Source organism: Cottoperca gobio, chromosome 6 (genome assembly GCF_900634415.1).
Source record: "Cottoperca gobio chromosome 6, fCotGob3.1, whole genome shotgun sequence".
In the NCBI taxonomy this organism is placed as follows: domain Eukaryota; kingdom Metazoa; phylum Chordata; class Actinopteri; order Perciformes; family Bovichtidae; genus Cottoperca; species Cottoperca gobio.
Window position 1 is genome coordinate 5,281,418 of NC_041360.1, and position 23,758 is coordinate 5,305,175.

General features: G+C 41.0%; 1 protein-coding gene across 2 annotated transcripts in view; it reads right to left on the bottom strand.

Annotated features, from left to right (window-relative positions):
- necab2 (N-terminal EF-hand calcium binding protein 2) overlaps positions 1-23,758 on the bottom strand; it is a 121,232-nt gene that overhangs the window by 71,615 nt on the left and 25,859 nt on the right. For both annotated transcript variants that reach the window (XM_029433911.1, XM_029433910.1), the window contains exons 3-5: positions 7,302-7,410; positions 4,316-4,341; positions 3,999-4,096 (exon numbers count right to left, since the gene is read on the bottom strand). In XM_029433911.1, the coding sequence (XP_029289771.1) occupies positions 3,999-4,096; positions 4,316-4,341; positions 7,302-7,410 (233 nt within the window). The remainder of the gene's footprint in view (positions 1-3,998; positions 4,097-4,315; positions 4,342-7,301; positions 7,411-23,758) is intronic.

A 23,758-nucleotide genomic window follows, 5' to 3' on the forward strand; every position in this document is an offset into this window, starting at 1 on the left:
ACAACATAGCAAATGTGTCTCTAGTTTCAAATTAGTCACAATTTTGCAGTGTTAATGAGTCAATAAAATGGGTATGCAATAAATAGCCCAGGGTACAGACACAAAGCAGATCATACTGCAGTAATATTACCATCTAAACATCACTTTGAAATAACTCTGCTGCTTCCTATGTGTATTAGCAGGATAATTACAATACATGGACTGATCTCATGTGAGGTCAGAGTTGATTAAAGTATATTAAAACGGTGATGGCATCCACTAATTGATACCTTGACAGTCAAAATAATACATACTGCATGAAGTGAATGGAAATATCAGATTTACATAAATTATTAGTGTGCTGGTTGTCGCTCTGGGAGCACAAAGGGAAGGGTGATGAGCGATGGTGACACAGACAGAGAGAACCAGTATCGCTCTGGTTTCGAGCAACTTGCACAGCTGTGTAGAACAGTGCTGTGGATATCAAACCTTCTCTTAAGGGATACATTCAGACGATGTATATTCTTAAATAATAGCCAAGAAGATCATGCAGGTATTGCATTGGCTACTGTCATCTACATTTATTCCAGGAGCACTTTTAATTTGACATATCTTGGCTACTTTGTAAGGATTTGGCAAGGTTTGCACGGGCTCTGCACCATCGCAGAGCCACTCCTGCGGAGGTAGACATTTCAGCTGAATAATCTGGAGGTCCATTTTATTTTTGCTGCAAACCGCTCTTGGGTTCTAGCCAAGTGCTTTAAAGAAGAACCCCCCCCCCCCCCAAACTTATGTATAGTACTGTAGGAGCACAGTACAGAGTCTGCCTTCCAATTCCACTCAGTCTTTCTCTCCGTCTATATTCATTGAGGTGAATGGGGAGCTAATCAATTCTCAGTGGGCTCTGAAAGGCCAGGGCTCGGACTACAGCCTTCTGCTCACGATAATATCACGCTCTACACAAACTACCTTCTCACATCTGCCTCAGTTTGAAGATTTTCTCCAGTTTTCACATCGATGTTGTCATGAGACTTTTTTTAAAGTAAAACACAACAACCAATTTGATGCCTTGCTTCTACTGTAATCCTCAATTTCTATATCTTTAGGTCTACAATATTATTTATCTTTCTTGAACATGACAGAATGGGGGAGAAAAGAGAAAGACAGGGAACACAGCAGATGGGGGCAGGGCGAGGAGCTGAATGATGAACCAACAGTACAGAAAGGAGGTAAAGACAAACAATAGAAGGAGTAGAGGGAACAGATGAAGAAATGAGCATCATTGGTGCTTATGTTAAAGGGTAATGTTAAATTGAAACATGTGCAGCTTTTACTGCCAGCCCAGTGACTTAGGCTCTTATCTCTACTTGTGGATTAGCAGTCAGACTGTCCACTTAGACCTTTGCTGCCGGGCAGATAAGCTCCAGCCTCTGAAGAGACCCCCTTTGAAACAAGAATTGGCTTACTGTGAAATACTAAAAGAGTTGTTAAAATGATATGAGGAGTGATTTTAAGAGGTTAGCCCGTGCCTAATTAGGGACCTTTCTGGCTTTTTAATTTTTGGATAATTTTGTTAATGCATTTAGCATACATGGCTGTTTTCTCAAATTTTGGAAGTTCAACCTCAGCTCCTATGATACATAATAACATTTAATAAAGTGTTTAGCAAAAATACAGAACCTCAGCCCCTCAAGGACAAAAATGTCCCCATTGAAACCTATTAAATCTGCACTGTTGTTTAAGGTACCTGTGCCAGCGCAGCGCTTTGCTGAATGACCCCACTCTTTAGCTCCATGTAAATGAATGAGAGAGTTATGGGTTGTTCCACGCAGAGCTGCTGCAGATTTTCTACTTAGCTCATAACCAGCTCCAGCGGTGGGCGTCAGAGCCACTTCTGCAGAGGTCACAATCAGTATGACAAAAAATGCAGAGGCAGTGACAAAAAGAGTGAACATAAGAGCAACACACAGGGGCAGAGGAAACACTACAATGCAACAGAAGATCTAAAAATAAACTTTGGCTAAATGACTGTAAGCTGAAGCGTCTGGACTGTTTTTTTAAACAGATATAGTTTAGCCTCCAAGCTTTCTCTATACAGTAAAATCTATTGTAGCAACCTGAAACACACACAAAACCTGCATCAATATTCAACTCGTCAGCAGTCTGTGCTTCAGTTTGGCTATTTGACTCTTTGAGCTGGTCTAACCCCTGCATCACAGACAATATAATGATATCACAACCCCAGAGAAATGATTATGTGTGTGTGTGTGTGTGTGTGTGTGTGTGTGTTTTACAGGAAAAAGGACAGTATGAATGAGAGTGGGAAGAAGAGAGAGCACAGGAGATACAGCAGTAGAACAAGAGAGACACTTAACTGATTGATTGAACAATGGCTGCTCATTAGAGAGAAACTAGTCTGAGGTTGTGTGTGTGAGTGTGTTAGCTGCTGAATGGCCTGCAGCTGAAAGAAAGATAAAGACAGAGCTGTTGGATAGAGATATAGACACATAGAGCAGAGTCAGAGTGCTACACATAGACACACACACCAGTGTGGCTGTGGACCAGCTGCTATATATAGCACATGGGAAAAACTAGGATAAAACATTAGTGTTCTCTCGCTGACTGCCACACACACACACACACACACACACACACACACACACACACACACATACACACACACACACACACTCTATCTATGAGGAAAGACTCGCTGTACATTGAGCTGTATGTTTGCAGGGTCCCATCTGAACACACTGCTTCACGTCTGTATAACGGATGAAGAAGACATACAAACATCATTCAGTAAAATCAGGTTTGACATCTGGTTATACCAGCACTCTTTATTACCGGTACGTAATTATACATAAGTATTTCCATTTAAAAGTAGTAAATATGTTTCTTTTGCTGCTAAATGCTCCACTATGCGGACTGTTAGTAGTGTACCATTTAGAGCCTATCACATTGTTTTCAAATTGTGATTTGATAGAAAAATATTGATTATAACTGCTTTAAGGTCCTGTGCTATATGGTAACACACACTAAGAGGACACCATGCTGGGGGATTGTAGGCCATGACCGTAGCATTTTATGAACATTTCTCATACACAAAATAGTAACAGTTGGAAGATTAACATTTAGCCGAAAGCTTCAAATAAGTAATAAAAAACAAAATTTTCTTAAAAATGAAAACTCACTCATAAGCAATAAAACACTCAATTCTATATACTCGGGGGCGAATTCACGAAGAACAGATTGCAGCTGCTGATAGCACCATGAATTGCGCATCACTTGCAACCGCTATCTGCTCCGTCTTAAGGTTCGATATACAAAATATATTACGCTAATGATATTACAGCGCTAACATGCCATAAAACATTTTTTGCCGAGGGAGAGGGAAGAAATAATGAGTTTTATTCATTTATTTAATAACCTTCTTTGTTATTCATTTGTAGGCGAGCTTTATTCATTTGTTTTTCATGAGACACCTGTCACTGCATCCTGACACATCAATGCAAAATACATGAGTTTGAGTGGAGCATGCCATGTTCGCTGGAAAGTCTGGGCGTGACACAAAGCGACTCATTTGGATGATCCAAACGTATACCGGTACATAGTACGTAATTCAAATATGTGCAAATAGCAGTTAGGCGTTCATTTCACCCTTTGTGGTAGCTTTCTGTCTTTTATGTGCATTTTTAGTGCCTTTAGAGTTCACCTCTCAGGGTTTTGCTGCTACATCCTCACGTGGTCAGTTATGAGCACGGCTTATGGTCGCTACTGTTAGCAAACTTCAGATGGATATTGTTGTGTAACTGTAACATTCTCAATTACACTAATATGACGATATGAGTTTTATGGCATATAATCATTTAAGTATTCGACTGAATTTTGGAGGCGGTGGAAGTGAAAAGATATTGAAGGCCAAGAGAAAAAAGAAAAGTCACTAGTAATTATTCCACTCTGTCTCTCACACACACATAAAACACACACACACACACACACACACTAACTCTTACCTTTTTGGTGAAGTCCATGGCTTTGAGAATGGAAAGGTTGAGTGTTTCCAACGAGGCCAGAACTCCCTCATAGTCCCCCATGTGCTTGGCAAAGTAGTCTGTACACATACACGTACAGGCGAATTGGCACAAGATTTAAACTACTTTTGAAGTCACACAATTATTTGCAGTGGCTGAATTGATACCATATATTTTAAAGAAAAATAATTGCATTACAGCTGAGTAGTACTTTTTAATAACAGATAAGAGAGAGAATGAGGGCAGTGGCAGATACGTGTGTGTGTGTGCGTGTGTGTGTGTGTGGGCAGTCCACTTACCACAGAGTTCCTTAGTGTCAACATTACTATCACAGCATAGCAGAGGTGCAGCAGAGGCAGAGAAAGGGAGGGAAGGAAGGAAAGTATGAAGGGAGGAAAGGACGGAGAAGAGCAGGGTCAGAAACAGAGGAAAGGCGTTTTGCATGCAGTCTCAATAACTCTCTCTCACACACACACACACACACACACACACACACACACACACACACACACACACACACACACACACACACACACACACACACAGTTTGGCAGGCAGGGAGCGATCTAACAAGACTCTCTGACAGGAGTCTGAATCAATCCTCTGCCATCATTCATGCTCAGTTCACTGTGTGGGGATTCACTTGGCGGCAAATTCTTCACTGGCACAAAGAAGACTTCCCTGGTTGACTTACCAGGAGAGACAGAGAGGAACAGGGGCAGGGTCCGAAGGACAAAGAAGTGAGAAAATGAAGGAGGGATGTGAGATGTAACTGATAATGTGTAGAACTGGGGACAGTGGTGGAGTCAGGCAGAAAGTCTCCATCTGTGAATCTGTTCATCTTAATTATAAATTAGTGTTCAGTAAATGTTGTACACTTAATGAGGTTTTAAAATCTCTTTTTAAGTGCTATTTGAATATATAAAATATCAGGAAAAGGCCATGGATGTGTGTTCTGCTCTGTTTTGATTGAATCATCTTCATTTAATGTTCCTAAGCAGCAGTTTCACTTCTGGTTCTGCCAGAATAAAATCCTGATCCAGCACTGTGACAGATGGGCTTTAAAAATATCCATTAAAAGTCTAGTTTTACCCAACATTAATGTGTTTTCTTATTTACTAATGGCTAACTTTATGTTTAAGCTGCATTCTGGAATGTGTGTCAGTGTTGTGACTGGTTGTAACATGATTGTAACATTTAGATGGCTAAAATAAAAGTGGCAGATTTATTATTATCTAAATGGTAGATCCAGATGCTGTATTTTCACAATGGAAGTAAATCAGTAATTATGTTGTTGCAAGTGATACAGGCGCCTATTGGGTTACTAATAATATTTAACATTTAACAACTCAAAGTAACAGAAAGCCTTAGGATTCCAATTTAGGAGGAGTACTACTCAACGCGGGTCACCCACGCTTAATACTGTACATTTTGACATTTCTTTTTTAAATGAGTCTATTATGATTCCCTCAACTTTACGGAAGTGCAATACTTCATCACTGAAGTTCCTCTTTAATGATGACAGCTACATTTTAATTTGTTATCTAAGGGTACATGCTATATTTTTGTGATGTTCTGACATAAAATCAAATGGGGGAAAAGCTTGAATGTACAGATTTTGCTGTTTTTTTCTAGGTATTTTCGACCAATCAGACGTAATACAGAAAATGGGACAAACTTTACGTCGTAAAGGTCAAAGAAGGAAAGGGTTCAAACAGATTTGAGGACAGAACCGGCTGAAGCCAGGATGAAGAGAGAGAGGTGTTCAGATTGATAGAGAAGGATGGAAACAGGAAGAGCCAGCTGCAGGGTGATAGGAAAAGAAAGCTGTAAACAAAAAGGAAGAAACAAAAGAGTGACAGAGACAGAAAAGACTAATGACTGGAGGTAGGACAGCGTTCAGTCTCTGCCTGCTCCATCTCTCCTCTCCATCCATCAACTTCCTGCTCCAACAGGAAACCCTTACGCCGTAATTTCTTCTTTTACTCGGACCAATCAATAACCTTATCTGCCATCACATGATAGTGCTGACGCCTGGCATGCAGCTGCCAAGTCTACTTAACTGTAATGAGAAGAAACTTTTCTGACTGCATGCACTGCAGTGAGTAAGATTTATAAAGCGCGACCATCTCCAAGATGGCTGATGTCAGAGAGATGGTGGCGGTTGCATGGTCCACTTGCTGCACTGATTTAAAAAAGTGCCAGCTGGAGCCTGCTGAAAGATTTATATATTGAACCTAATTCAATTCTACAACAACTATAAAGGTCAGCTTTTGTTCTGCCTGGTTTCTTTTTATCCCTGCAGGTTTTTGAGGTTGTGTAAATTAACAGAGCCAGTCTTTTGATTACTCGCATCCCACTGTGTCAGCACACTTCTCCTGATTGCAGGCAGGAGCCGATTGGCCGATTATAAAAGGGTTCAATAAATTGATTTAATGAGAGCCAATCAAAACTGTAGAGAGGTTAACGTCCCGGAGATTCAGGATGACTAATGCAAAAACAGATGATGAGAGAGAGGAAGAGAAGGTGAAAAATGTTAAAAAAGGAAATTGACTTTCCTCAGTTTCCACTCTACTTTTATTATTTCTTCTCACTGCTTGTTTATCTCCTCTCAATTTATCATTTTCATATCGAAAGTGTCATTTAACGTATAGGGCTTTGGTACAAAAGGTTCTCCATAAAAAAGACTTTCAAAACTGGATGTGACATTGTCTGGCTGCAAGATAAATTACACACATTTTACCTAAGCCTACACCCACCCATCCACACACACACACACACACACACACACACACACACACACACACACACACACACACACACACACACACACACGTGTGATACTGAGGCTACTGAGCAGAAAAGCAGCTGCGTGCATCTCTACTCTTTTTCATTATTGATGATGATAGTGAGATGTGATAAAAAAAACAAAAGTCACGGTGGAGTGAACACACAAATTTAAACACGCATACATGCACAAATACTGTATGCAGATTTATTTCATCCTGCTCCACAGCCATCTTGCATGCTGTAGGCCAGTGGTTCCCAAACATTTTCTGCATGGCCCCCCTTTGTAGAGGCCTGTCACAAACTTGTCCAAGTTATGCTAGCAGGGTTCAAGCCTTGACGCCTACCCCCTGCAATAGCTCTGTGTCCCCCCTAGGGGGCGAACCCCCCACTTTGGGAACCACTGCTGTACACACACACACACACACACACACACACACACACACACACACACACACACACACACACACACACAAGTAGTAGTATAGTAGTGCTAACCTGGTATTGTCAGAGTCGATGCTGTGAAACAGCTTCTCCAGCTCTTCCTCGTTCAATGTGCCATCAGAGAAGAAAGCCTGAAACTCATCCAGAGACAGCTTACCATCATCTGCAGGAGACACAAACACACACACAACTGTGAAATCATTTGGAGTAGGAAGCATCCTCGCAATGAGACCTGAGTTCCATGAAAGATCTTCACATTTGTTCATGCCAAAAAACTAAATATTAGACATTATTATGATGAAACTGGCAGTTTTTGCTAACATCTGCATCTCATATTAGGTAGGCTACTCCACTCATGGTTCTGACCATGCTGCTTGTCATTAAAAACTCTTTCAGATGAACACGGCCATAGCCGACTTGGAAAACCCAGAGTTAACTGAAGCAGTTGTTTAACTAGCTTTGTGATACTGGTCTACTGGAAGTGAAGCCAGGTAACCCCAAGAGAGACAGGCTAAGCTTAACTTCTGTCGTTATAAAGGCCCGAGACGCACCCATCGTTTTCGATGAAAAAGCACTTGGATGAAACCACGTGTCGACTGTGCTGTGATTTGCTAGTACTCATTGCCTCATCGCATCAATGTGATGAGCTTTTGTACGCTGTGAAATGAGTGAGGATGAAGTATTAGGTTGTTAAATTCACTAATTTTGCGGATGGCTAGTTAGTTAGCTAGCTTGCTAATTCCACTATGCTTTCATGCTATACTGGTCGCAGAAAATGAGCCGAACAACGTTGTCACCCATCTTACGATGTCAATGTGTGTTCCAACACTATAACAAGAGTGTGTGGATGAAGAATTAAGTTGTGAAATGTTACTCATTTAGCTATCTTGCTAATTCCACCATGTTACATGCTACACTGGTTACAGGAAATTAGTGGGCTGGTGACCAGAGGCTGGGTCTAAACGATCTCCCCATCAGGTTCCTTGCCCCATATCGCAAGCTACTGTAGCTGTCATATTTCAGAACGCGGTTTGTCGCTGTGTCAAGGCTTTTGTCATCTGGAGGTTGGCGTAGTTTCATCTTAAGTGGGTCGGGAAAATGCTAATCGTGCCGCCCCCCCCCCCCCGTCTCTACTGTAACTACCTATACTTCAAACTTCCCTTTTACATCTCTAACCTGAATGCAGTCACAACCGTTAGAACACGCATCAAACTAAGATCACATGGCCTCAAACCTTCCTTCCTCTTACCCGTTCTTCTGAATTTATTTCAAGACCAGTCAACCCTGTACTGAAGTGAGTGAAGCCTCAGAAACTTGATTAAAAAAGGCTGTAACCCGGCTTACACTGGTTCCTGAGAGGGCAATACAGCTATGGTACTGATGTGACAGTAACATATTACAGATATGATAATAAGCTTACAAAGTCTGTGCTATTTTTAAATCAATGTTCAAGATACTCTGCTAGTATTTTCAATGCAACTTGTTGTCTTTAGTTGCCCCTAATTTGTTCTAAAGTATTTTTTGTTGTTTGCTGTACCATGTTCCCACCCACACTAAAACACACAAATGCTCAGTGTGATCCCAGCATTCAGTGCTTTCTCAAGCTGCTGTGAAATCAATCCGGCTTGCGCTTTAGTCTGCTACAAACCTTTAGCTGCATCCCTGCTGTCTGGCTGTCTCTGCACTTTGGGAAGCACACAATGCCGATTATGTTTCAAGGACTTTGGGGAAGCATCGATAACCAACAAGCTCTTGAAATATCACTGGATTTCTGCTGTTGTTATGCTGACTTCAGTACTACAACCCTACAGTATGTTGCCACAGTCCTATGCAGGGTGCTTTATTCCCTCAATGGAATTTCTGAATTAAAAAACAAGTGTCTTTCCTTAATGCTTGTTCTGAACATAACACTCTTGTGTGCTGCTTTCTGCTGCTTTCAACACTGTAGATTGCTGCCTTTCTTTATTTTTTATTGAGTAAAATTATAAAAAAAAGTAAAGGATTTGAACCCAGACTGGCTCTTCATCAAGTATACTGTATCTCTGGTTCTTCTCTGTTACATTATCAAAAGTAACTGCATACCTATTGCACGCTTTACCTAATTTAACACTGGGCTGAAAGGCAGTGTTTTACTGCCATCTCTGGTTGGCAGTTCTCTGTTGCACCTATCACACACCCAACAGTAATGTCAGTGTTTTGGAGTACTTCTAAATTGAGTTTATACACTACAGGTCAACCTAAACAAGATTTTCAGAGGGTTTTACTCAGAAGTTTTCCTTTAAAGGGTATCTGCATCTTGTCTCATGTAGTGCTTTTATAGGCTCTTTTATCATCTGTGTATGAAATGTATTCCTCATGTACCTCTGTTTCACATTGTGCAGGAATTACATTCATATGAGACTTTTCTGCACACAATGTGCTATACTTTCACGGCAAAGCAAATAGTTAAGCTGTGGTAGTCCCATCTAACACCAGCCGTGACAATACATCAATGTTGACTTCTGGTTCAACAAGGGACACAAACAGCCTTCTCCTGGGTGAAAGTCCTGTGGACTGCAGTAGGGAGTGGCTATTCACGGCTTTCACTTCATCCTGCATCTGCTTGCTAGTATGCCTGACTGTCTGTCTCACCACATGATGCAGAGCTAGATATCAAATATTAATTCCTTTGCCCTCAAAGTGTTTTTGTCCTTGAGTGTGGCTGACTGGATGCAGCAGGTTGAGCTTTAGGACCACTGCAGTGGACTGGGAAACCTCAGGGACAGGACGTCTATAGCCACAAAAAGTGTTGAATCTAAATGTGCTGCTCTTAAGTCTTCCTTATCTATCCCCTCTGCTGTTTCTCAGTTACAGGAGTAGGCAAGCATGTTTATGAATTTCCCATTTTACTACCAAGAATTTATTCAATTTTTTGTTGCCCCTTTCTTTCCTCTACTGCCATTTTCTTGTCTCTGTCTTTTTTGGCGTGTGGCTCACACATCCAGCAGAGACAGCGAGCTGCACTCTCTGGCTTGGCTTTTTCTTTTCGAAAAAGAATGTCAAAAAACTTCCAGGGACTCCACAACCATAGTCAGCCACACTCTTTTTGGTCATCTTCTCCACCCCACTTATATTTTCTCCCCATTAGTCTCACCATGTGTCTTTTATCCCTCCCCTCTTCTGGCTCTTGTTAGAGAAACACCAAGTCGAAGCCAACTCTCTGATTTTCGTTGCACACAATGATGCCGTAAGAACCGACACTTGGCATAACCTTTCCTCGACAGAAGGCATGCTTGTTTGAGGAGGACTTCTAAAATGTCACTTCTTGTGCTCACAGCACCCGTTCCACTCTCCCTGTTAGACCAGGCTCAACTGTTTATTTGGACTCTAAGGCCATGACTATTTCTAACCTGCCCTTCTGTGGCGCAGCAGTGAAGCAGCACTGAAAGCAGAGGCACTGGTGTTTAATTCAGCAGTGACCCAATTTACCGTATGCAACCAGCTCGCCCGGTTAGACCCTCTATGGAATTCTCCAGTAAAACACACACACACACACACACACACACACACACACACACACACACACACACACACACACACACACACACACACACACACACACACAATTTTCTACAATCCCTGACCTATATTATACCACTCAAAAACATGATGCATGATGGCCTCTCACACATGTAGTGCAATGGAATGTTTTTTGTTGCATTTAACAAATAGGACAGCCAGGCATCATGGTCTGAACAGCATCCATAGATCCTTTCAGCTACTTCCCATTATCTGAGTCCTGGTCCTCCAGCTGCCAAGTCACCCTGCAACTCCAGTAAGAAAACCCCATTATAAATAAAGTACAACTACCCTGACAATCACTCTCCTCACTATCCTCATAAATTGGCAACAGAGGTGATGCAACAGCCAAGAGCATCCTGGCTGTGCCGAATGACACTGTAAATGTGCCCCATTTACTGAAATTACCTTTCATTTTACTGTCCAAAATGGTCTATGGAGAGAAATTATTTTGATGCAAAGGAAATTATCCATCTCAAAAATATCCTCTAAAACAGCAGGCAGGAAATGAGCAAGCACCATTTTAACACTGCATCTGATTCTATCCAGCTTAAGGTGAGTTGTGTAGGAGATGTTAGAGGCCACAGTTACACAGGGGTGTAACTAACTACAGTTACTCAGGTACTGTAGGCTACTTAAGTAGAAATTTGAGGTACTTGTACTTTACCTGAGTATTTCCATTTGTATACTTCTGTCCCATAATGGCATACGCCTACATTAATGTGAAGCTGCCGCCAGTAGCCAGCTAACTAACAAAAACAGGGGAGGTAATGAAATCCACCTTCTAGCATCTCTAACACTCTGATTATTCAGTATATATCACACAAAAACAAAGTGTAAAGACGACTAATTGGCATTATACACATTTTGTAAAGGGGGTAAAATATATTGATTTGTGAGATTCAGGTGCTGGTAAGTACATTTTGCCCAGTGCAGCTCTGACTATGTACGTCTCCTCTGGTGTATTCCCTGTTTGCATTGCTGCATTTTGAATCTGTCATTTTTTACATAAAGTACCTTACTGCCAATGCTATGGCAAGAATAATTTATGGAACACACACACACACACACACACACACACACACACACACACACACACACACACACACACACACACACACACACACACACACACACACACCTGGCTGTCTGTGTTTTGTTTCTGTTCTCTACGAGTCCTGTGTAACTCCGACCTTTTCAAAGACATAGAAGCTTGTTGTTATATTTACCCACTTTTATGGACAGCTACGATTGTCTGATATATCCTATAATATAAATCAATGTTTATGCAAGAAACAATCTTCCCTCCATTATATGCAAAATGAATGAGTCCTTGTAACACCATGTCATTATAATGCCCCATGAAGGAGTCATAAATAGTGTGGCATTCTCAGACCTTTTCTTTCATCAAAGCTCTTCCTTTTGAAAATATCACATGCAACTAAAAGCTTCTCAGCCAGTCATGACAAAAGACAGATCTACATAACTGCATGTCATCTGTGTCGCAAATTATAGGTGCTGAAAATGCCATTGACGCTCCCCATCATTTTCAGGCTGAAATTGATTCAAGTGTGTTTCAGGATTAGAATCACTTTTCTAAACATGACAGCTTATTGCTTGTTGCTGATTTAAGTAACTTTTTTTTTTGCCGAGCAACCAACCACCATAAACGTTACTGTCAAATAAAAAAGACTTTAGCTGCCTTTGCTCTGATCACTCAGTTAGTGCTTACTATTATGGATGATGAACCGATTTCACATTCAGATACCGAACAATTGAACCATTTTAACTTGAAAATATTGGGCGCCCTGGTAGCTCACCTGGTAGAGTCCATACCGCAGTGGCCCGGGTTGGAATTGAACTAGGCCCTTGTCCTCCCCTCTCTTTCCCCATTTCTCTCTATGGCTGTTCTATACTTTAAGGCAAGGAATCTTGAAAACATTATTAAAATTAACAAATTATTTGTATATGAACAATTACTACCCAATCACATCACATTGACCATGTGCATGAACTATAATTAGTCTAGACAGTGAAATCCTTTAATTCTTCTGTTCCAATTCCAAGTTCAAACCATCTTCAGTCCTGCATCAACACATGCAGTCCTTTCAGTCATTTGAATGGTGCCAATCAGTTGATGCAGCCAACACAGAAGACGCAAAAAAAAAAGCTCAACTTTCGTAGGACCTCAATTTGGTGGACCTCCTTTCCACAACAAATGGTATCAAAACCCATACAAAAAATAATAATAAGTAAGTTTATTGTATTTTGTAGTTTTTATCCTCAGGGCTATTTTGGAATATCTCTGTGTCTTTATGAATATCTAATTATGCACATTGGGTCCATGAGGTTTTCAAGGGGTCTATTTAGATCAGCTCCAAAATAAGACCTCTACCTGTAGCAGTCCGCCCACACTAACACACACCCTTGCATTTTTGTAGCCCACATCCCTGGTCCAAACTGACTCCCTTCAAAAGGCAAGACTTCCCCTCCCCCTCACTGAGGGAGAGACTAATCCCTGCTCTGGAATTTTCCCAGCATTTTTGCATCAGCCTCTGTTTGACTAGTGTCGAGGGAGGCCATGTCTTATGGCCCATCAAGACAGTATGAGAGGGTTCAGGGTGAAAACTCCTGGGTAGATATGTCAGGGTATGCAACACAAGATATTCACTAACGCAGACCTTGAGGGCTTGGTTTGTGTGTGTGAGAGAGAGAAAAAGAAATGAGTGAGGGGATGGTCAGAGTGGTGGACCTACTGCGCTAACTGCTCTCTCTTTTCTCAGTGCAGACTAAAGACAAGCAATTAGCACTTCCTTCTTCCTGCTGAGCTCCACATCCTGCACACAGCACTGAGGAAGAGAAACAGAGCGTGCCTTTTCTTCACTTCATGTCTGAGACGGCCTGTCTCCACGTGTTTTTACATGAATTTAATCATGTTGGTTTCTAAAGAACTTATTTGCTCTGGCTCTCCTCTCTCTCTCTCTCTCTCTCTCTCTCTCTCTCTCTGTGTCTTGCTGATTATCATTATTTTTGGGTCGCTACATCATAGGTTGTCATAGCAACAAGAAGAGAGGAATTGACCCTCCTTTCAGGCTCAGGATTTCACCATCTCGTTCACCCTCTATACGCCATTAACACACACACACACACACACACACACACACACACACACACACACACACACACACACACACACACACACACACACACACACACACACACACACACACTTCTGCCCCTTTCCCCTTTTCTCTCCTGTTTCCTTATCTTCCTCTTGGGCTCACATAACTTTCAATCATCTTGATTTAACTATCTCTGTCTTTATAACTTCTACAGCCATAATCACCTGCTGTGATTAGAGATAAATAGAGTTAGAGATGTGTTCTATGAGCTGGTATTTCCCTCTTTGTCTAAATTATCCCTCAAATAATTCTTAACAGCAGCCTTTGGGAAGAGGAAAGTGTGGATGTGTGTGTGTGTGTGTGTGTGTGTGTGTGTGTGTGTGTGTGTGTGTGTGTGTGTGTGGGTGTGTGTGTGTGTGTGTGTGTGTGGCTGCCAGTGAGCCGTTTCATCTGATAGATGAGGAACAGGAGTGATTCTCACTGAGTTGTCAGCTCTTGTCCTTTCTCCTTATCCATCACTGCAGCCCACCTGGACCACGCGCACACACACACACACACACACACACACACACACACACACACACACTCACACACACACTAATAATTGTGCACCTCCAAAAGCATTGTTTAAAAATACACAGCTGTGTCTTACTTTCAAACCAATCAGCCTCCTCAGCATTTGACAGGAACTTCTTGTTTGCCTGCGTCCGCTCTAAAGTGTCCTTGAGCAGGACACTGGAATAAAGTATTACACTGCTGTTGACTTGTGTCTTTGTAGTGTGATTCCACAGTAAGTATAAACACATGTTCTCATTCACAGTAACACACAAGGCTGTTCATTATTCCTGATTAACACAACACCATCAGATTAATTGAAGCAAACCCCTTTGCAACAATCAAACATACGTACAACACTTATCAATGTATAACGTTCACGACCGGTACGTTCAGCCAACCGGTATGTCAGTCCTTTGTGACACCAGTGTTAACTAGCCAGATGAAGTCTTTGTGGATCACAGAGGAACTCTGACAGACAGGTGCTATGGTAGCACTGCGAGATGATCATTTCATATACTGGGTCATAAACTCTACAAGATGTGTAGGCACAAACAGCAGATAGTGTTTGTAGACAAAAAAAACACAATGATCATGAATAACTGTAAGGGCACCTAATTACATTTCCTGTTCTAAACAATCATTCTTAACCTTGATTTGGTGAACATGTGAGGCCCCGATGAAGTCTTGAAATGAGAAAAAACTAAACATTACCGAAATTAAAGTTGTAAAACTCACAAATGTTGATGAAACCTTGCAAAGTGAGGCAATGTGTTTACTTGACAAAAATCACAATTATTCTTGTGAATTTGACTTAAATTTCTCAAAAATGTATGACTTTATAATCTGAGAGAATATTCTATTTGTTCACTCGTCAATTATTTTGTTTTTTTCTTGTAAACTTTAATCTCTGATTTTTCTTAGAATATATATATTTTTTTTTTACCAACAATGGCCCTAATATGCGGTTGTATGAACCAGATCTACTTTAATGTCTTTTGTAAATTGTAAAGGGCAACTTCCTATTTTTGGCTTATTGCTTTATTATTTCTACAACAAGGGAACAAATCCTGCTGCTCTCTGCTTTGGTTTTGGAGTCACAAGCTGTTATGATTCAGAGGCCTTTAAGTATTACATCTCAGAGTAAAACATCACCCTGTTGTTAACATGAGCTGGATTATGGAATATGTAGGGAGAGAAAGGAGAATTACACGCAACAATGGTCTCTGGCTCAAAGCCGACCTGGGACATAATGGGCCGCCAGGATGCTCTGTGGATTCCAGTTTTGACAGCTCTCCTTGGCGCAATGACAAATTCAACTGACACCTGAGACTTAAGACCTGCCTGCTGAAAAACCACGGCGTTCACAATCTATGTTGTTGTAAAAAAAAAACCTCAAAAGACTAGTATTAACCAAACTATTGTTCACTGTGATGGATAACCACTGAAACAACTTTCAAGTATCTGTAACGTGATTTTTATAGTGTACTAAAATGAATGAAAATCAATCTAAAAACTTTCAATAATAGTCAACAAAATGTCTACAGTACAGCAAAAATGCTATTATTATTTTCACAACAGCTCAACAACTCAAAAGACATCTGTAATCTCCATCATGTTCCAGGGTCCATCACTGAGACCCACTGGGAATTATTTCAGTTTCTGCCCCGACAGTACAACTTGGTGAGTCAATTTGCAGTTAATGAGCTACAATAAGACATTTAGAACCATCACTGGGGTATTTTACATTCAACAACATGGACATTATTGCAACAATCTAGAAAGACATACGCAGTGTGTGACTTAACAAGATGCTTTGTGTGAAGTAAGAGCAACACCCTCCTTCTAATTTTTAATAAAAACAAAGATGTGCCTCATAATTTTTCCTAATGAGAAGGATATGACTCTCTCTCCATCTCTGTGACAGATAGTTCCCTGGTGTAAACAATAAGACGTCTGTCTGTCCGGATGAAAAGATGAGCCACGGTAGATGATCATCATTCACTGCTTATCTATTTTCTGTCTCAGTGGCGAGTAGAATGATATGTAATCATCATCAATCTGCTGGCTGAACATAATAACGTTATTATTAAAGGAGTGTGCCTTCACACAACACAATGGGTGTAATAAGTGTTGAGAAGATATGTGTGGGTGTGCTTTATATGTACAGTTCAGAAGTTACTGTGTGTGTGTGTGTGTGTGTGGGTCTGTCCTAATGATGAGTAATCCTAGTTGATGGCAGGTAATAGCAGCAAGTCAGTGTGCTTGTGAGGATGATGCATTCAGGTGCCTGCCTTCGCTGTGGATCCTACCATCTGAAACCCATTGGCAGCCTCTCCTGTTCAATCAGCCCTTTGGGGAGACCTCATTTGCACAAATTGTGTTTTATGGTTCCTATTACATGCTCCTTCACTAGGACATAATTGAATACCATTGCTCACAACGGTGCATTTTTAATGCAGCGTGATGGTGTTTAGTGGCAGATAATGGAACGTCACCGCACTAAACGAGGTCATCTGCCGAACCTCTCGGCTCTGCAGATTAATACATTTCACAGGGAAGCTGTCCATATTGTGTTAATGCATCGACAGATTTGTCTCATTACAAGCGTCAAATTATATTTTTTTAATTTAAAATAAAGCACTTTAGATGTGAGCAAGGAGATAGGTTTGGAGGATTGGCTGTGTACATCGCGTGCACACGTACACACGCGTACGTACATGGGCGCGCACATGCGCACACACACACACACACACACACACACACACACACACACACACACACACACACACACACACACACACACACACCTGGCTGTCTGTGTTTTGTTTCTGTTCTCTACGAGTCCTGTGTAACTCCGACCTTTTCAAAGACATAGAAGCTTGTTGTTATATTTATATATATAATATACTTTGCTGGGCTGAAGGTGGCCGGATGGAACATTTTTACATATTGCCACCAACCCTGGAGAAATCCTGTTGTTGTCGCCCCAATTTTACAATTTCAGTTTGATTTACTGACTGACCTACTACTAAAATCTCTTTGCATACTTTCGGCTCTCAGGCTATTTTCGAGGCTACTGCCCTACCCTCTCATTGGTGGAGGCATGGGCTGTGGTAGGGTATGGCTTGGTTGGGCTTCAGCCCATAATTGTGTTAGCCCCACCATGGAGCAACCAATAAAATTGTCAAGCAGAATAAGCAAACCCGTTCCATTTTCATTTATGCTTACTTTTGAACGTTATGCTCTCAAGCTGACCTGATCAAACAGTGCCTCCACATTGCAACAGTGGTTGATTTAAAATAGCATGGATAGTATTGTTGTCCACCTCTGTTGCTCTCAATGTAATGGCCTTAGGCGAGTATTTCTTGCTGTTGGAAAGGTGTGCTAATTCTATTGTGTATGCTCTCACATTGAATTGGTGACATTGATTTCAGCCCCAGGAGGTTGTATCTACAGTAAGGAGAGTAGAGTTCCCACTCAGGCGAAAACATTTTGTGTAAAAAAAAAAAACGACAAAAAAAAGAATCGATATTTTTATTTACATTTAATATTCTTCTAGAGCAGTGGTTCTCAACCTTTTTTGGTACAGCGCCCCCTATCCATTATCCAGGTCATATTTTATTCAGTAGTGTTAAACAAATGCAACAGTAAGAAGTTTGAGATTCAAACTTTAATCTGTGTCATAGACTGCAACCAATCAGGGTCAGACATTCAAACTGTAACCGGTGTTAAACACAGCAGCCTCAGAAATGTGAAACTCTTTGCACTCTTAAGTGATCCAACATTAAACGAGCACAAAGGAACAAGTCTGAATCAGCAGCAGTGATGCAGATGTTAGCTCTGCAGGTGTTAGCTCTGCTGCTACAACCAGCCAGAGTGCAGCTCGTCTGCTGCTGGTCCAAGTCCCGACCAGAGCGTTAGTCTTTTAACATTAATTCAGATTAGTTTTATTCATGATGTATCCTTGGAATAACATTAATGCTTTCGAGCAGTGGCGGCTGAGGGGGACGGCGCTTGTTTTTCTTCTTCCAAGCAGCACTTTATCGCTCAGCAAAATAAAAATCTAAAAACAAACAATGTTAACTTTATCCAAACGCACTCGTCCTTTCAGCTCGTGCAGTTTGGCATGTTTCGTGCTGTAATGACGCTCAAGAGCCTTTTTCATGACCGCAAGTGCGTCTGCACAAACTAGGCATACTGGCCTTTTACTTAAGAAATAATTGTTCGTCCATTTCTCCTGGAACATTCCACATCCACCTTTCTCTTTGTTACACTCACCATGCTGCGTTCGCTGAAGTCAATGACCGTCTCATTTAATATTGAAGTTTTTTGACATGACGTGATCATGTGATGACACGTTCCGCTCGTGTTGTGTTCAAGGACCCTGACCTTGGCCAGGAAAAACAGTCAGTTGCTGGTTTTATTCTATATCTGACTAGATATAGATTGGATATATATTTTTGGAGTAGATTTTTTGTGTGTGTTTATGAATTACCTCGCAGGCCGTACACACAAACGCCCCCCAAAGACACGTGAATGCCGCCCTTTCTAAAAATATTGCTCCTAGCGCCCCCCGACGTCCTCTGAACGCCCCCGTTGAGAACCCGTGTTCTAGAGAATGCTAGAGAAGAAATACTTTTTGCCGGTAACACCCAAGCGGTCTAATTCACACATTATTTAGCCATCCTATCACCTGGTTTGATTCAGACTTGGAGACTGTGTGAACCTTTAGTGCTGTGTCAGTCCCCAGGGCTAATGAGATGCTAGCTGCTGATATAAAATACTAAGGTAAATACTTCTTAAACGTAGGCTTGTTTCTTAATCTAAATTAGCCTAGTTAAACCTGCAATAACTGCAGCAAACAGGTACTTATTTACACATCCAGGAAATGGATGGAAATATTTTCTAAAAGCACCTTTGACCGAGCTAAAGGCCCTGTCACACATGTCCGTATGACAGAAACGTATTCCGGCACATACGAAATATCGGCAATAGGTTGATAAAAATTAAGGGTAAGTTGTGATCGTTTGAAGGACGCAGACGATATGCCGAACACGGCAGACATACGGCCCTGTCACACAGTTCTGGCAGAAACAGAAACAGAAATATGTCGGCGTATATGAAAATTAGCTCAAAATCCAAATACGTCCAACTTTTCCACAGCGGTGTTGTAGCTAACGAATTATTATACGTATGTCAAACATTGATAGCTTATCACTTACTTGTTTAAAACGTATCAGAGCGTCTGGCCAACGGAGCTGGAAAAGTGCCATTTGGTTCACGTCATGCTGATGCTGGAGAACGGCTAAAATGCTGAACGCTAGATGCTCTGTAGAAACACGTTTAATAAGTTACTCCGTCGTCAGGCATAATCTTAACATAGGGTAGGAATAGGTTATCCACTCGTTATCAATAAATTGGCTGTAGGATTCACCGTCACCTGACGTAGCCTATATCTAACGTACCTCTAACGTAGTCACGTAGGTATTTACGTCGGTAAATATTCACGTACATATTCACGTATGTATAACGTAATGTAACGTCTGCATATCTTATGAAGCAAACGTCGGGTACGTCCGGTAATTTTGAACATGCTCAAAACATCAGCGTTCAACAACGCACCCCAGCGTAACACCGCCTGCTCTTAACAAATACTACTTATACCTTACCTTATATCTACGTAAACCAGCGTGTTGCCAATATTTTGTATACGCCATATTTTTGTATACGCCATATTTTTGTATACGTTATGCATTCGTTGGGTATTCGTCTGATACATTTTGTATAAGTAAGTGATACGATATCAATAGGTTAGACATGCGTATCTGTATATGTTCACTTTTCCGATCCGATGAAAAGTTGGACGTATTTGAAATTTTCGGATGCGCCGGCATACGTTTCTGTCATACGGATATGTGTGACAGGGCTTTAAGCGAAGTAACAAAAATTATTGAGTAATGGATTATATTTTTCAAGTAACTTGACCAACATTGGAACTAAGACACATATGACTGATTATAAACAAGAGATAAAAAAGTGCACAAATAGATGCCAAAATGAAAAGGTGCCTCTATCACTCTCATGATGTACAGTAGTTTAAGGTGTTGCTGTAAGCAAAGACAAATTGGATCACCTGCTAAGTCACACTAGTGTGCAAACTTGACATGATCAACTTTTCACAACATCAGCCTTTCTTATTACCGGCTGCAGCTTGTCAGCTCAACAGTCTAGGCCTCGGTAACAGATGAAATAGTTCACCAAAATCTTACCAGATGTTTGAGATGGCAAAGTGTTCCACAACAGCAACACTTAACAGGCTGGAATGGCAGTTTAGCTTCACATGGCCAGTACTTATAGTAATTGCCTGCACAGATGAATGAGTAATGATAAAGCTAGAAACATCTGACAAGTAGAGAAAAGAGAGATGCTGAAGAGTGGAAATGGATAATGGAGGGGGGGGGGGGTGTGAGAGAGAGATGAGAGACTCAGGGAGTTCAACTTATTGTGAGGGAAAAAAATTATAAAAGAAACGAAGAAAGTGAAATAGGAGAGAAAATGAGAATGTAGTGGCTTTCCTTAGCTCCTTATTCTCCACACATTATTTTCTTCATCTTCCTGATCCTTCCCTCCATCATATTTTCTTCCTTCAAGCAATCAACTATCCACTTCTCACACAAAACTACTAATGAAAAACCCCTTTTTATTTCCATAGGGGATTAAAATGTTTCAATTATATTTCCACCCAATCCTCCCCCTCTGCCATGGAATGTGGGATCCTCATAAAAGGAAAGAGAAGAAGGGAGCGGAAGAGAAGGGTCAAAGTTTGGCTTTATTCATTTTCAGTCAGCGAACAAAGCCGAGGCAGATAGGTCTCTCTCTTTCACACTCACACACTTCTGTAAATTACCTAAACAGCATTCTTTTAAAAATAAAATCAATAATGAAACTTTACATTGACAGCTAATGTAATCATATTTCTATTAGAAACTGAGAGACAAATTCCCAAAATGATTTTGCGGCCATTAAACCCGCAACCCACAAATGAGACAAAAACAAGTGTAATCTTCAAAGCAAACACAAAGGATGAAATGGACCCCAACTGCGGCACCAAGTAGCCACACGCAGTTACACAGAAATGATTAACGTCCTCAGAGAGTTGGTAGTAACTAAAGCGCCTTTATGAGAGGTGCCACGCCCACATGGACATTCTTTCTTTTGTCTTTCACTTTAAATTATAACATCTTCTTTTACAGTCTGAAGGCACAGGCAGACTGCGATATGAAATCCAATTAGGGTTTCTCTCTGTCACATTTAAATTCCTTGCTTGAAGTTTTGAAGAATTCCCCTGCACCCCTGCACCAAAATTGCAAACAAACGCAAAATAAGCTGCAAAACTTTATGGGCGCGTTTGCACAGTAACATCATTAACGCAATATATTTTGTTTATCGGACCTTGAGACAGGGCAGATAGAAGTTGCAAGTGATGCTATCAGCGGCCACAATCCATTTTTTGTGAATTTGCTTGCCTCATAATTAACACTGTGGCCTCGTTGAGTGTGCCTGAATGTGTGCGTGTCATGTGCATAATAACTCTGCCTAATGGTAGACTCAAACATTAAAGAGCAGGAGATACTGTGTATACCGTCACCTCTACGCCACTTATTATTTCTGCGCTGTGAAACCGATAACAGACAAATTAAAGCACAAGGATGATGCATGTGCAGCGTGTTGTTGTGACTAATATATATGTATGTAATATGTCAGCTGAAAATGGAATCTCCGGCCTTTTACCTGACAAGTATGATTTAAATCCAAGATACAGAGATAAGGTGCTGTGCAGGGAGAGCAAACGTGCTGATTTGCATCCATCAGTGAATCTTGTCCGTGGTTGAATTGCACACAAATAATGTCGGAATAGATTTTCCTTCTAAATCTTTTCATGGGAATGTCCTGTGATGTCTGATTGATAGAAATAATTTCAATGTCTTTATTTGGTTTATGAGCTTATTCCAGAGTCACTGGGGACTGGAGGCTATCCAAGCATGCATTGGTTTTGAAGGGAGAGGAACACAATGCGCCGCTCGTCACTGTTCACACAATGAAAGAAAACCTCATTCAAACTCTGACCTCGATGCAAACAGATGCCAGGTCCATACAGAGAGGTCCCTGTTTGGGCTTTAAACCCAAGTAGTTCTTGCTGTGAGGCGACGTTGCAAGCCACGCTATAATTTTGAAAACAATTCTCTGGGAGATGTGACGTGGGTGTATGTTTTTAGACAACAGATGTTGTACTAGATGCCAGCTGCGAGGTGAATATTAAATCTAACGCGACAGTAAATCAGTGAAGTGTGTCGGTAATATGGGAGCAGCTGTGACGTGAGAGCAGAGGCTTAAATGCAGGTGTGGAGGGAGGCAAGTATCGAAATAAAATGTAAATCACACTAATATCACAGGTGACAGTGATGGCAAATATGTGGGAAATGCTTTACCAAACAGAAAGTATAAGAATCAGCTGGCACCATTTACGGTGTGGCACGTACACTTAAAATAATTGATACAGAGTGGGGAAAAGGACCACTACTTCAACAGAAAAATGTTACAAGCTCTTGACGATGACCACTTTAGGCTTAACTCATGGATTGATTAGTCGTAGAAAATAGTCAAACCCACCACAATTTCCCAGGGCCAATGGTGGCGTCTTCAAATTGCTAAAACGTGCACAAAACATTAATAATGTTATCAAAATAATTGATAGTCAATACTTGATTATTTTTGTTAATTGACTGAAAGGACTTTCAACCAATATTTCTTAAGTTGATAAGTCATTTTTTAAATGCTTTTTCCCATGCTGAATGACTTATTTCTAAGAAACTTATGAGCACATCTCTGGTAAACACAAGATTTAAAGTGGTGCTTTTGCACGATTCTTTGTAGAGAAACTCAATTTTACAGATCAAATAATTGTTTAGTCGATTTGTCAAATGTTAGTCGACTAAGAATTTCTTTAGTCGAGGACAGTCGTACTGAAAAGCAAAAAGAATATTTTGTCGCTCAGCGTGTCCTCAGAGTGGGCGACTCTTGAGTGCAGATTAGGAACTGAAGGCTAACAGCTGCTTGTGAGGAAAACAGGTCGTCAGCAAAGTGCTGTTAGTCTTGTGTAGAGGAATGTTTTGGGGGGCAGAGGAAGGTGGGGGTTCACTTTGGTGTCATGGCAACAGCAGCCCACAAGGCCTCCTGGGAGGAAAAGAGAGGGATGTTGTAACCAGGGGCAAC